This window comes from Electrophorus electricus, chromosome 8 (genome assembly GCF_013358815.1).
Source record: "Electrophorus electricus isolate fEleEle1 chromosome 8, fEleEle1.pri, whole genome shotgun sequence".
In the NCBI taxonomy this organism is placed as follows: Eukaryota; Metazoa; Chordata; class Actinopteri; order Gymnotiformes; family Gymnotidae; genus Electrophorus; species Electrophorus electricus.
Genome location: NC_049542.1, coordinates 7,320,054 through 7,334,889, shown reverse-complemented (window position 1 = coordinate 7,334,889; position 14,836 = coordinate 7,320,054). Strand labels below are relative to the sequence as shown.

The window sequence follows — 14,836 nt, the reverse complement described above, 5'->3', positions numbered from 1 at the left end:
GAGAGAGAGAGAGAGAGAGAGAGAGTTTACTTATGTGGGAGACAGATATCTCATGAACTTGACACAATTTTATAGGCCCTCACCAGCATAATGAACCAGCTGAATCTTACACGTTCCATGCACCATGAATAATCTCCTTCGCAACCCAGGACCTAGAACCTTTTTCACTGGAAATTGATGACTAATGAGGCTCTTCTAAAGCAGACACTAACACATAATGTTGTATTTTAGCCTCCAAGATCCTGTCAAAATGTGCCAATTCAATAACAGGAATGTACCATTTCACATTTTGCTTAAGGCCTCGTGCCGATATACGTTTAGCTCTTTCCTCCGCGCATCAGGATAGCAATCGTTTAAAATGTAGTTACAGTAAGCCTGCTTCTGCGAAAAAAACAAAACAAAACTTATAACTTATGAAAATACAAGCACTGCAAACCTCTATACTACTGCCCTACATTAAATATAAATCGAACAATATGTGAAATCTAAGTACCGAGGCGGTCACACAATGCCTCGTTAAACTAGTTTCGTGCACAGCTTCTCCAGCTGGTATTCGGTACTTTTCCGCAGGCGGAGCTCGAGCGGCCACGTCACGGGCGGTGAGTCTTTTGTTGAGGGTGGCTCAGTCCTCCAGCCAAAGCTCGCGCAGACCCCACGGCAACGCGATTACTACCGACATCTCAGTTTGGACCCCAAAACCGTGTTAGCCCAATTGTTTTGGCAATAACCTTGTCAGACAGCTTTGAATTTACCTTAAATATGTCTACCATCGTCTACTGTCAAACGGATCAGGTAAAATGTCTTGTATGTCTATTTCAGTAAATTTGGTAAAGCGGTAGCTAGCTAGCTAGCTAGCTTGTTAGCTGTCCATAGTTTTGATTAATTGCATCGCGACTGAAGTATAGGAACACTCCTGTTATCCCTTGTTTTTTTTTGTTTTTTTGTTTTTTTAAGTGTTACTGTAGCCTGAAAGGTTTAGCGTTGTCTATTGTGGCTCTGCTGGCTCGTTGCAACATTTTAGCCCGCGAGCCTCTGAATTTGCGCGCGTGTCGGTGTGATTGTCATGTGGCTGCAGTTTGAGTTCAAAGATGGTCACAAAAATAAATCCCGGTAGGTTGAGAAAATATATAGGTACTGCCTATTTTATATATGATCTGATAGCAAGCTACCATCTTTACTTCATTTGATGCTATTAAGACAACGGAAAAGCGAAACACGTTTTAAATCACTGCTGAAATCTCTAAATGAGGTGAATACTGGAGGATGAGAGAAGCGTGTATACTGCGCAGTAACGCAGCTAGGACGACGGTGGTCTAACTAGATTACATTAAATGACCGATCTCATACTTGTACATTTGAGTATATCTAATTAACTTAGCTAGGTTAAGATACTTGTTAAATCCACGCGGACGGATGTTAATGTGCGTAATTTAAATTTTTTTTCTCTCTACACCAGGACACGCTCACTTCTGAATGAAAAAAAAAATATATCGTGCTCAAATTTAAGAAAGGATTGTCGGGTCCTCTCTAGAGTTCCCTCGGTTCACCAAGACATCATCAGTGGACAAAGGTGTCAGCCTTCAGTAGGCTACATTGTGATAGTCATACGAAGTTACGGCCAACACCCTATTTTTTAGACCTACTGACCTGGTTTCTGATTATTAAGGGTTTTTTTTTTTTGGTCTCTTCGTGTAAGATGGATAAATGTGATGAGGGTTGCTATTTGCGGTAAACCATTGTAGCATCCAGTAGCATCGCTTTCATTAGTAAGTTGTGGTCTATTGCCCGAACACAATAACTAGAGTCCACACAGCAACATTGTGGCGATCGTAAGGCTGGTAGCGGGTGTTGTCAGAAAACTACCGCGTCTCTTCCACATTTAGGCCGCTGGTATGCAGTGGAGAACCGTATTTTTTTATTTAATTAATTTTTTAAAATAACGTGTTTCTACCGACATTTAATCTGTTGATCAGTTGAGCAGCCTTGCTCTCGACGGCCACGAAAGCGCGTGCATGTCCGGACAACGTGGCCGTGTAATTTATGTTCGTTTAATTTCAAAGCGGAGCCTGAAAGTCAGTGTTCAGGACGTGGGCTAGACTTGTAGGGCTGGAATTTTATTTAGTCCTGTTTTATAGTAAGGACACATTAAGCGGCCGTCTAATCGCACGTCAGGGAAGAACGGCATTCTTGGTTTCGGCTGGCGGTCATGCTCGGTAACGCGACGTCCGAGTACAAGTCTTGCGGCGAGAAAACGGTTACCGCACGAGGTGCTTAAATATCTTACGGTGGAGGCATTGGTGCCTTTTTAATGCTACACACTGCATACTATAGGCACAAAAATTGCTTCCTCGCCTATTCCTCTAACAAGACAACGTGAGGCTACTCCTCATGCACCCTTCCCCATATTATTGTTGAATACGAACTTGGCTTCTTACAATTCCGACCACGTTCAGGAAGCACATACTTTTTTCCTAAGTCACCATTTCCTCTTCTTCGCCCTCTTATGCATTGCTGGCAAGGCTACGTTTCGGAAATAATGTGAGTTTTTCTTAAATGTTATTCCTTTTATTCTGTAAAAAACATCCAGATGCCATAGTGCGGTAAAGGTAATACATTTAATAGAACGGACTTTTTTTGTGAAAGTGCAAGAGACCCTGTGATTTGTAATCAGGCCCTCTGCTGTACATTCTTAGTACCACCATACTGATTTGGTGTAACGGTCAGCTGCTCTGGTTAGAAGAATGGTACATCAGATACTTTATTGAAAAGCACCGTTTCTCTGTTGTTTACTGAGTGCCATTCAGCACAGTGTTAAGTCGGGGGGGGGGGGGGGGGGGTGCGTTTAATTATTCAGTAAAGAACATGGTGGTTGTATACAAAAATGGGACTTGTGTTTGGTCAAGTTGCTCTTTTTTTCCGTATTTCTAGAGGAAGTGAAAGTAAGTTGAAATAACCCTGTGACAAATTTCCCCAAGAAGGTACTACTAAGATGTGGTAGGTGTTTCCTGACTAGCCTCACCCAGTGCTGGGACTTTGGATTTATTGCTGTTTTCCCCTCAGTGAGTTTTCAGAAGAAAAAATGACATGTTCTCTCGCTCTAGCTTTTTTTTTTTTTTTTTTTTTTTAAACCAGACAGTGCTTCACAGCATGTTTAATGTTAATCTTTGACTATAATGAATATCCTATGTGGACATCCAGGTAAAGTTAGTCTAAATAGTGATTTGTATTTTCCTGTTAACCTCTGCTCTTAAGTTGGAGTTTTTAATAGAAGATAATTAGGAAAAATACTTCAGATTATCCTAGTCTAGGGACTGAAAGATTTCATGCCTGTTGCCATCTCAGAGAAGTTGTAATGGACCAAGATTTTGATTTAAAAAATAAGTAAATCTACTAAGACCCGAGACCCTTCAAGCCCCTTTAAGAAAAATTACGTTTGTAAATATGATGCGAAACATTATAGTTAAAATGAGAGGATCTAGTGTACTGTGCCTTTACATTTTTCATTTTATTGTTTTGTGGATGGAGTGAGACAGTAATGAGTTAGACTGCCCCCGACTTGCTAGCTCTTTTGGCTTTTTGTACAAATGGAAAGCACGGGGGTGGTGCCTGAGCAGATGCAGATGTTGCCAGATGTTACACAACCTTTTGAAAATTATGCTGTCCAAATGAACACTACATGCAGGTGAGTTTTTTCTACCATGGTGGTTCACTACATGTACCCATCAGCATGCACTTACACTTCTGAAGCAAAGTAAGCAAGTCCATTTGCACCCAACAAAACCAACGTCTCCTCTACTTTTGAGCTGTGATTCTGTCATTTGTGAAACAAATTGTCCTTCTTCTTTTTTTCTTCTTCCCTTTACATTGTGTCCTTAGGACCCATTCCTGTAAAGTTGTGTAAGCCTAGTAAATTCATAAAAGCACATGGGGGGGGGGGGGGGGGGGGGGTGTTGAGAACAGTGTGTCTGAGCTCATCTGATCTCCTTACATAAACCTCAAAGACTACAGAGACCACTTTATTTTGCACCAAATAAGTAAATAGCTTCAGAGTGAGGACAGCTGGGATATGTAGTCTGCTGGGTTGGTTTGGTTGGCTTGGCCAAGATTCCTGTGTGGGAGTGTGACTAGCGTGAAGGGTTATTCATGAACATGCATATATACACAAACACCCTATTTTGCACTTGGGCAAAGGAATGACTTGTTAGAGAACTGATGGGCATGTCTGGGTCGTGTGGCGATTATTATTTCTTTTTCTTTCCTAAGAACGTTAGTAATGCCCCACTGTTAAATACTTTAGCAGTCATCAGAACAACTGTTGCACTGTCTTCTGCCATTTCTCCTCTTCTCTCTTTCCCCATTTCTCAGTCCCACACACAATTTGAGAATGCACTTCAACAGAGGTCAGCCACAACGCTGAAGCGCAAACAGAAGTATCTTTCTTTGCCACTTTCTTTGCCTGTAATGTCTCTTCTCATAACCCCCCCCCCCCACACACACACACACACAACTGCTGTATAGCTATGTCTCTAGGTGTTGCCGTCCTTCAGTAGAGGGCATCATGGCTGTCTGCACATACCAAGCCCCACGATGCCTTTATTTGCATTGTGCTTTAAGGCTTTGGTTTTAAGGACTGCTCCAAGCAGACTGGCTGCTCTCAGGTCAAGGTCATTGGTGGTCTATTGGATCACTGCTGCCTTTCATGGTAAAGGGTAAACTCCACCTGCGGCTAGAGTGAATGTCTGGTGGAGCTCACTAAGCTGTGAGACCTGCTCACCAGTAAGTGACTCGTGCAGAATCTCTGGTATTCCCAAAGGTTGCTTGAGCTCACGCTTCACTCCTTTAATCAGTTTTAGCATGTGAGTACAGCCTGCAAGAACAAGGAAGGTGTCTGGTACTGCTGGAGAAAACAGCTCAATGGCTTCTCTTGTGACAAGAATTTGTCTTGAAGGTGTTTGGCACTGCGCACTGATCCTACACCTCTCTCTATAGAGCTGGCGGGCTTTGGGCTAGCCCCCAGACAACCTGGCCAGCATGTGGACCATGCTCTCAGGGTTGGCTTCTGCATCTGTCGCTTGCACAACCTTTTGGGAACATGGCGGTGATAAATCAGGACTTTATTTTTTTTGTTTTTTGTTGTTGTTTTGTTTTTGTTTTTTGGCTTCCCAGGAAGAATCTGAAACCATGCCACTTGTTGAATAGTGGTAGTTTTTTTTTTTGAGAAACTCCTAGTAAGGTGGCAGGAGGCAGGGCTGACTGGGCGGGATCTATATATGCAACAACCTCTCCACTGGTGGGAGCGAAGCATGCGTGAACATGTATGCTTGTTGGGAATGGGCGGGGAACTAGAATTGCAGTGTGGCTTATACAGGGAAAGGTGTTACAGCAGCCCTCAGCCACAGGACTGTGGGAAGCTCAGCTTGAGCTGCATTAGGAGCTTAGACCTGGTGTATGAGGCTGGTGGAGTGCTGGCTGACCTTGACTCAGGGCCCATATGTAGGTATGTATGTGGGTATTTAAGATGGGGTGGGCAAGTCCAGTCTTGGAGGGCAACAACAGTGATCTCAAATCCAGTTTAATTTGAAGCCTTGGTACATCTCTGTGCTTGTATACTACATCTGATTCTAGAAAGTCCTCTTAAACTCAGAGCCTTGGCACATGTGTGAAGTGGAGAGCTCTGTTTCTGTGTGCTTTGCCTGACGATGAGCTTGTCGAGTTGTACGCTCCGCTGCCTGCCCTCTGTGTGACCTCACTTCTGTGTGCTGGGACTGCGTGAACGCCTGTGTGTTATCTCGGCAGATTGGGAATTGCGCCATAAGGGACTTGGATCTGCGTATTGATCTAGAGGGATGTACCTATAACTGCCCTTGTGGTGATTTTTCCCCACATGCTTCCATCCTAAAATAAAGAAATGCTAATACTTGTCTCCTTGTCTGTTTTACAGGTTATAATGCACAATCAACACAGTAAAGGTTTGACTCTATAGCCAACGGGAATCCGAGGACTTGATTACAGTCGCTCTAAGCCTGAGAGTTTGCATTAGCGCGGCTGCCCCCCCCCATCCCGCTCCGTGCCCGCTACGTACTCGGCGTCTCCTGTGCTGCTCAACCTGCAGTGAAGGAACGACCTGGGTACCATCTTGCTGCTTCTTGGCACAGCTGTTTTGCTCTGAATTACGTAAATTCTGATTAGGTAAGCACATGACTAATTCATGGGACTGACCTGGGGGGTGAGGGGGAGAAACATTCCCTTAATTTGACATTTGTGTAGCGATGACACCAAAGTGTGTGTGTGTGTGTGTGTGTGTGTGTGTGTGTGTGTGTGTGTGTGTGTGTGTGTGTTTGCCAAGTCGGGTAAAGTTCACTTTTTGAACAATGTGTTTTCTTTCTTTGATATTAAAGGACCAACATTCAAAAAAGAAAAAATGATTCCCAATGGATATTTGATCTTTGAAGATGAGAGTTTCCTGGATTCCACCGTTGCTAAAATGAATGCCCTTAGAAAGAGTGGCCAGTTCTGCGATGTGAGACTTCAGGTACACTGATCCCCACTCATTCAAAGGGGGTAGGGGGGTTAATGTAACTGAAAACAAGAACATGAGTAATCATAATAAACGGATATTATCACACTGAGTAGCGGTGCAATAGATGAGCAGTGTGAGACGTGAATGGGAAGCCATACAATATTTTCCATATCTTCAATACAATCTTCCATCTATCCAAAGTTATTTTTAACAGTTAAATATTGGTGGAATTTTGAGACATTTATCTCTAGGCAGGATTTGGGCTGAGTCACCCCGAAACGTTATGCAGTGTGAAGTGTGATGATTTAATGGACAAAGGTGGAACACTAGTTCACACGACTAAATTCCAGGAACTACTAGTGTCCTCCTGCCAGGTGGCACCCATTAAAATGAAAGACATGCTTTGTAGATGTGTAGGCAAAAAACAAACCAGAGCTGGCAGGCTGAAGGGAATCTGATCCAATTCCAAGTGTTGTTGGTGCACTCACAGATTCCTGTAAACATTAATTGAATAAGCAACAAGGAGACAGTACTGAATCTTTTGTCAGCATATGTGGTTGGAATACTGCCTTCAAAGTTGCATCATAGTTTTACCTTTTGGACCTTGTTACTCCATGAACATGTTTCTTCATGCTCCCCCCCCTGCTTTTTATTAAACTGATCCGTAGTGTCCATGGATAACGATGGATAACGATGGCTGTAATCCTCCTGAGCATGTTTGCTTGCTTGCAGTGTAACCTGGTGGTGATCTTTTTTGCTCTTTGTCTTCCCCAGGTGTGTGGTCATGAGCTGATGGCGCACCGTGCAGTTCTGGCTTGTTGCAGCCCATACTTATTTGAGATCTTTAACAGCGACCTTGAGCCTCATGGTGTCTCCCATGTGAAGTTTGAAGATCTGGACCCAGAGGCTGTGGAGATCCTGCTCAATTATGCCTACACTGCCCAGTATGTTAACTCAGAAATAGAGAAGGGCCGGGGTTATTTTTTTATTGCTACAATTCAGGAGCATCAATTAATAATTTCAGTTCATCAAGTCTCATAAAAGTGGACTTATTGTTTGTGCTATTCTATTGTTTTTTTTCATTCTTGAGGTTGAAGGCAGATAAGGAGATGGTTAAGGAGGTCTACTCTGCAGCCAAAAGACTCAAGATGGAAAGAGTGAAGCAGGTAAAGTTTGGGGCTAATGAATGAATACAGAACTCTTAAAACATTGCCAGGATGATTGTTTTGGTGATGACTTTAAACCTACATCATAACTTCCCATTGTACCTGACTGGTGTGATATTGTTTCCAATCCTTGAGGCATGATTTAGTGTATTTCCTGCTATAACACGCCCAGAGTACCTCAGCATTGTTTGATTCACTAATGTTGGGAGCAACACTGGTCAACACTGCTGGAAATAAATGTGTAGGTGCTGTATTTGAGACATAAACTGATCTGTGTGGATGGTCATATTGTCAGATTTGTGGAGAATTCCTGCTCTCTAAAATGGACTCCCAGAATGCCATCTCCTACCGCAACTTTGCTAGTAGCATGGGGGACACTCGTCTGCTAGCCAAGATTGACTGCTACATTCAGGAACATCTCCTGGAGGTGTCTGAGCAGGAAAACTTTCTCAAACTGCCCCGCCTGAAGGTGAGTTCCCCAGGGATCACCTCTGAGCCATTCTCGTTAGTAGGTGCCTCATGGCATTTGATGCATTAAATGCATGATGCATAATAATTAGGTATGTTTGTGTGTGACATGCAGTTAGAGGTGATGCTGGAAGATCATGTGAGTCTCCCTGGTAATGGGAAGCTCTACTCCAAGGTGATCAGCTGGGTGCAGCGCAGCCTGTGGGAGAATGGCGAACCACTGGAGAGTCTGATGGAAGAGGTCAGTGCTGTGCTCCCCTGCGAGTCTCTTTCCTCTGTCCTTCTGTCCCTGCTTTTGTGTCTGTCCTCCACCTGCCCATCTATGCTCCAGTCCTCCTTTCACCAATCCACCAGGTCTGTTCACACAAACTCGCACTCGGCCCATGGCCGAATAGTTTTGTGTTGTGTCCCCTCCCCATCCTTTTCGTTACCACAACCTCCCTCTCAGGTGTTTCAGTATATATTTTGCAGTAGGTACAGTGCGGGGCTGTTACACACACTGCAAAGCTGAGAGATTAGTCCAGGTGAGCAGAACTCAAAAGTTTTGGCTCGTTGGCGTTTTGGTGTCATGCAGTAACCCGTCACTGCAACTGCTCCTCTCCAAACCTACAGAGAGCCTTTTTGCTGCCTCACTGATGTCTCTCTCTTTCCTGAGCAGGTGTGTGTGTGTGTGTGTGTGTGTGTGTGTGCGCGCACACATGCGTGTGTGTGTGTTTACATTTGGACATCAGCACTAACTGCTCTTCCTCCCCATTGATTTGTTTCTCTTTAGGTTTATTAGAGCAAACAACTACAGGACACTGAGCAGACTGAAGAAGCCACGACTGGGCCCGCCAGGGTAATGAGTCAGAGAAAAAGAGAGGGGGAGAGAGAGAGGAGAAACAGGGAGTCCCAGCCAAAGGAGTGCTGAGCTCCCATCTGTCACTGCAACCCAAGTCGCACGTGCACAAATACAGCCTTCAGCACACAGACTGAGCTCAGACTCCAGAGAGACTCTTGAGATTTTTGAAACATTCACATTTTAAGAAAAATCCTAGTTTTAGAATTCATATAATTTGGCATAGTCTGTATTTTAGAAACACAAGATCTATTGGCCTGTAATCAAATCATAATGAAATGATGACCGTGTAGCATTATTGTCTGTTACATGCCTGCACAAGTTAGTACACACCTGGTGCACTCTACCAGAATAATAATTTTAAAGTGAGAAACATCAGAGTAACTGGGAATGGGTAGACGGGAATTTTTTGTTTAAATTGGGTTCATAACATGAGTCTCACACAACATTCAGGCCCTTGTGAATATGGATATGTTGGATGGTTTCTTTTTTTCTTCAGTACCTCTTCAATTTGTTCTGTTTGGATGAAGTTTTTTGCACTTTTTATTTATGGCTGTTTTGGGGTTTCGTCATTTATTGGATTGTGAAAAAACCTTTTAAATTTAGCTTGAGGAGAACTGAAATCTACGCCCTGGAGTCAAATTTCTTGAAGGAGCTGTTGAAGCAGCCTGTAAAATGCTTGAGTCTCTCTGGATTGTGTATGATTTTTACTTCAGCCTCACTAACCTCCCCAGCCAAGAAGATGGCCACCAGCCAGCGACTCCAAACACCTTCAATTGCCCTGATGAATGGCGGACCCCATTTCTTTTCTTCTCTTCAAACTTAACAGTGCCTGGGCTGCGATGCTGACGAAACCATACGGGAATCTAAATGTGCTGCACTGAAGGACTCAAGGACGCGACCGAGGAGCTTTCTGTGCCATTCTGCTTCTAAATCACCCCCTTCGCCTGAACAGAAGCCACATTGTGTTCACAGTCTGAAAGAGGCTTTTTCTCCGGCGTCTAGCACCCAGACGGCGAGCTTGCGGCGTCTCCCCTCCCCCACCAGTCCCCACTCCCCTTGTCACCGGTGTTGCTGGGTGCCCTGTTGCCATGGAGACAGCCACATGGGTTCTTGTGTCGCTGTGTGTCTTGCAGGTGCAAACGCTGTACTACTCGGCCGATCACAAGCTTCTCGATGGGGGCCTGCTTGAGGGCCAGGCTGAGGTGTTTGGCGCTGAGGATGACCACATTCAGTTTGTGCAGGTACACCAAAACCAGCACCGAGCCCCTCCCAGTCCTGCGTCACTGCACTGCTAGCCAAGAGGCTGGGCGCTTAGCGTGGCGATAAACGGGTAGCATCGCACAGCTGCTTTGCGACGTGAGCTTCTCTTGGCGAGAGAGGGTAGTGCGATCGCTCTAACACGTGTGTTATGCCATGAGAGAGTAGTTTTACTTGCGGCGTACCTCTAACGATTTTTGGACCAGGATTTAGACTACTGAGGTTCTTTTCTGCTGTGGTTAGTCCCATTGCCCTGTGTTGTGGGGAGGGGGGTTTGACCAGCATTAGTGCAGAGCATAATTAGCTTTGTAGGGTGTGTCCTTGTGGGGGTGTGCAAGTGTATGAATGAGTGCGAGAGCGCTGGCTGTGGGCTGGGTGTCTGTAGCTGCCCTGTGCCTTTTCAGAAGAAGCCCCCACGTGAGAACGTTCACAGGCAGCTGAGTAGCAGCTCTTCCGGCAGTCTCTCCCCCGGCTCGGTCAGACAACCCTGCAAGCATGACTGGAAGTACATCGCCTCCGAGAAGATCACCAGTAAGTGTCCTGATCCGTGTGATGACACCAGGGAGGTTGGTCAGCAGTAACCAGTAACTCTTATCCTTTACAAGATCAATTAACCTAATCAATGCTAAAGTTGGTAATGATGAATGAAGGTTAGTGGGAGCGGTTAGCATTATGCAATTGAGTTCATGCTGATAGATCCCTGGTTAGATTTCATTTTCTGTTAGCAGTATCATGTAAAATGTTATTTTTAGTATTGCTAAGTTTGCCCTCAGTTCTCTCTCTTTATTCCTTACAGACAGCACGTACCTGTGCCTGGCAGTGCTGAATGGCGTGCTGTGTGTGATCTTCCTGCATGGGCGGAGCAGCCCCCAGGCCTCTCCCTCGGCCACGCCCTGCCTGCAGAAGAGCCTGAGCTTTGAGGCTTCACCCCAGGAGGAGGAGCCAGAGCGGCTGCTGGCTCCCATGCACTATGCTCGCTCCGGCCTGGGCACCGCAGCCCTCAATGGGCAGTTAATTGCTGCAGGTTGGTGTAATTTTGAGGCATGGATCTGTTTTGCTGCAGTTGAGACTTGGCTTAAGAAATCGTGTGTTAATGTTGAACCTGTTCGAAAGGGTAAGCAATGTTGTGGAGTGTTTGGCCAGTTTCCAATATCTCCCATCTGGCCATGTTCTTTTTTGCTGAAGAAATATTGTCCTTTTGAGGTGTGTGTGTAATATTTTTGATATATATAAAAATAAGTAAGTTCTAACTGTGGCTCTGACTGTTGCTTAGGTGGTTATAATCGTGAGGAGTGCCTAAGGACTGTGGAATGCTACGACCCGAAGACTGACAGCTGGAGATTCATTGCACCAATGAGGACCCCTCGGGCTCGCTTCCAGATGGCTGTTCTCATGGTATGCAACATTGTAATTTGCAGCTCAGTTGACTTGGCATAATGTCCTGTGAATAAATATCCTTTCTGCGACCAATTAGGGTCAGCTCTATGTGATGGGCGGTTCCAACGGCCATTCTGATGAATTGAGCTGTGGAGAGACGTACAACCCGAACATGGATGAGTGGGCTCAGGTGCCAGAACTCCGGACCAATCGTTGCAATGCAGGTAGGCAAAGTAGGGAGGGGCTTCAGTCATTGGGCTCAGCCAAAGAGCTCAGCTGGTTTGACTTGTGATGGACGCTGACTTAAAAGGACATTGTGTTTGGGTCTAGGTGTCTGTTCTCTGAACAACAAGCTGTATGTTGTTGGAGGATCAGACCCTTGCGGGCAGAAAGGTCTGAAGAACTGCGATGCTTTTGACCCTGTGACCAAAGAGTGGACCAGCTGTGCCCCCTTAAATATCAGTGAGTTTCTGTTTTTGACCCCCACGTAACTGCTGTCATGTTGCCGTTCCAGAAATGGCTTAAGGCCGGATGTGTTGGACTATGTCTAAAGTGTGCACATGCATATGTAGGGAGGCACCAGGCAGCCGTGTGCGAGTTGGATGGTTTCATGTATGTGATTGGTGGAGCAGAGTCCTGGAACTGTCTGAACAGTGCGGAGCGCTACAACCCCGAGAACAACACCTGGACGCTCATTGCCCCCATGAATGTGGCTCGTCGAGGGGCCGGAGTGGGCATCTACGCAGGTTAGCACCTTCAAGAGGGCAGGTATTGAGGGTAGAAGGTATTGAGAGGAGCATGGGGCAGGGACCAAAGCAGCTGCCCTGTAAGCCCTGGAGACCCCTGAACTGTTTCATACCTATTCCCAGACTGAGGTTCAGAGTCTAGTCCTCGTGGACTGTTAAGTCACAGATTTTGCTCTGGTCCAGCTCCAGACACGTCTGAGCCATGTAATCAGCATTCTGCAGCCCTCAATTATGTGGCATTGGCATGTATGAAAAGGGTTTGGACTTGCTAGCATCCCCAAAGACTGAACTAAGAAGCTCTGTTTAAACACACCTAATGGAACCCATTAGCTAATTATGCAGTCATTCATTTGGGGTAGTTGCAACAGCTGTGTTTGTACCAACACTGTGCCTTACTGGCCTGGACTTGTTTGCGGTAAATGAGAAGAGGTTCTCAGTGGTTGTTCTCATTTCCATTCCAGGGAAGCTGTTTGTAGTGGGTGGCTTTGACGGCTCTCACGCGCTGCGCTGTGTGGAGGTCTACGACCCAGCACGGAATGAGTGGAGGATGTTGGGCAGCATGACTTCAGCCCGCAGCAACGCAGGTGTGGCCGTGCTGGACGACTTTGTCTTTGCTGTGGGCGGCTTCGACGGCAATGAATTCCTAAACACCATGGAGGCGTACAACCCGGGGCGGGATGAGTGGAGCACCGGCGCTGAGGCTTCCACCTTGGCCTGAGCACCGGGGTGGGTGGGGTGGGGCGGGGCAGGGGGTGGGGTGGGGTGTGGGCTAGGCGCAACCTCTCAAACTAACAGGCTTAGTGATGTAATCGTGCTTCGTGATGTGTATGTGAGCAGGGTGTGTTGGGGTTTGGGTAAGGGGAGGGGTGGAGAATCACGGGGGTCTTCAGTGAAGACTTAGACTTATACAGTGCTAGAGGGTGGGCTCTGGGAGGTGGTTCATTGGGCAGTTGCAGAAAGCAACATGAAGCTTTTGCATATTGCATACTTTTTTTCCTTTTTTTCCCCCCCCTTTTTCTTTATTGAGCCTTTATTTTACAAAGAATGCCAACCTTTAATGCACATTGAGGTATACTTTTTATATATATATATATATATAAGGCAAGGAGTTTGAAATTTTTTTGATTTTGGAAAGGTTTTCCAGTTAGTCCTATTGCAAGCATTTAGTTGTTAGCAGGATTAATTTGATGAATTGACTACAGTGGTGATGTGGTTTAAATTTACTTTTGCATTATGTAATATTAGCTTACACGTTTGATGCTTTGTGGTTACTTTATAAGCCTTATTAAAAAAAAATGTTCACTTGGCATAGCTTTTCTTTTAGTATTTGCCATGATGCAGGATTGCTTTACCAATCTTTAATGATGGCCTTTTTTATATTTTTGATACACTGCTGATTTAACCAATAGATCAATAAGCTACAATACACATGTAACTCTTCAGTTATGAGCCTTAATCAGTGCCAGTTTAGTTACACAAGTATACACATGACCATGTTTCACCATTCCTGCTAGCTAGAATCTGCAGTTTTGACTAACTCATGATTGGCATGTCTCTTTCTGAATAATTTCTTTTTTTATTCATCCTGTGTTAAGAATTTGAAAGAGAAAATAGATTGGTTTTCACAAGACTAAATATTGGAGTGAAATCTGCATTAGATTTGTTACAAGCCAATATTTCTTAACTAATAAATAATTTCAACCTGTGAAACCACTTCATTTGTCATGTCCTGTTTTTTTTTTTTTTGGTTTTAAGTATAGCCTTCAGTAGTTGTTCATGCCAATATTGTGATGAGAACTGGATTGGCCAGGTCATGGGTTTCATGTAAAGGAAGTGGAGACTGTGACTGTACTGAAGATACTTTGCACTGCAGGCATCTATACTGATGCACATATTGCCAACACCTTTAATAGGTACTCTGGTTCCTGAATCTTAGTGGGATTAGATTATCTGGACTCTGTAGGGACATTTCACTGCACAGAGGGGAATCAGAGGCGATGGACAGACATGGCCAGTCACGCTTTCTATCATGAAGAGCTAGAAAACTATTGGCTATATTGTTGTGTTTAACTTATCAATTCAGTCTGGCAAAGTAACTTGTATATTTGATGTTTTGCTTGTTTGACAAAGCCAGCAGTCAAATAAAACCCCTACAGCAAGCTCACCAGCAATTTCTTCCACTGTCAAATAGATCATATGAATTTACACCTTTCCCTGGATTTGCAGTTAAATGGCAAATACTGACCATGTTAGCTCCTCCTGTGTTTCACTCATTTTAACTCCATAAGCAGCATGGGGCATCAGTCACTCCAAAATGAAGCTGTTCACACAGGGCTGACACCTTTTTGTTAGATCCAGCTACCTCAATAGACTTACCACACTGATGTATGCAGGCAAGCTCATTACTATCTCCAATCATGAATGATGATCTTAATCTCAATATCTGGAATCATAGATTATA

At 44.8% G+C, this 14,836-nt stretch overlaps 1 protein-coding gene across 2 annotated transcripts; it reads left to right on the top strand.

The window, feature by feature from the left end:
• The first annotated feature begins 627 nt into the window (after positions 1-627).
• ivns1abpa (influenza virus NS1A binding protein a) lies at positions 628-13,102 on the top strand. 2 transcript variants are annotated; one of them, XM_035528946.1, is made up of 15 exons: positions 628-792; positions 5,942-6,189; positions 6,399-6,532; positions 7,295-7,464; positions 7,611-7,686; positions 7,982-8,155; positions 8,270-8,395; positions 10,129-10,236; positions 10,657-10,783; positions 11,049-11,276; positions 11,526-11,647; positions 11,727-11,853; positions 11,960-12,091; positions 12,202-12,375; positions 12,837-13,102. In XM_035528946.1, exons 3-15 carry the CDS (start codon positions 6,422-6,424, stop codon positions 13,091-13,093), a joined length of 1,932 nt encoding a protein of 643 aa, XP_035384839.1. In that variant the 5' UTR covers positions 628-792; positions 5,942-6,189; positions 6,399-6,421; the 3' UTR covers positions 13,094-13,102. The 2 variants fall into 2 exon arrangements, with proteins under 2 accessions (XP_035384839.1, XP_035384840.1); XM_035528947.1 differs by lacking the exon at positions 628-792 and adding an exon at positions 5,359-5,497.
• Positions 13,103-14,836: the final 1,734 nt, after the last annotated feature.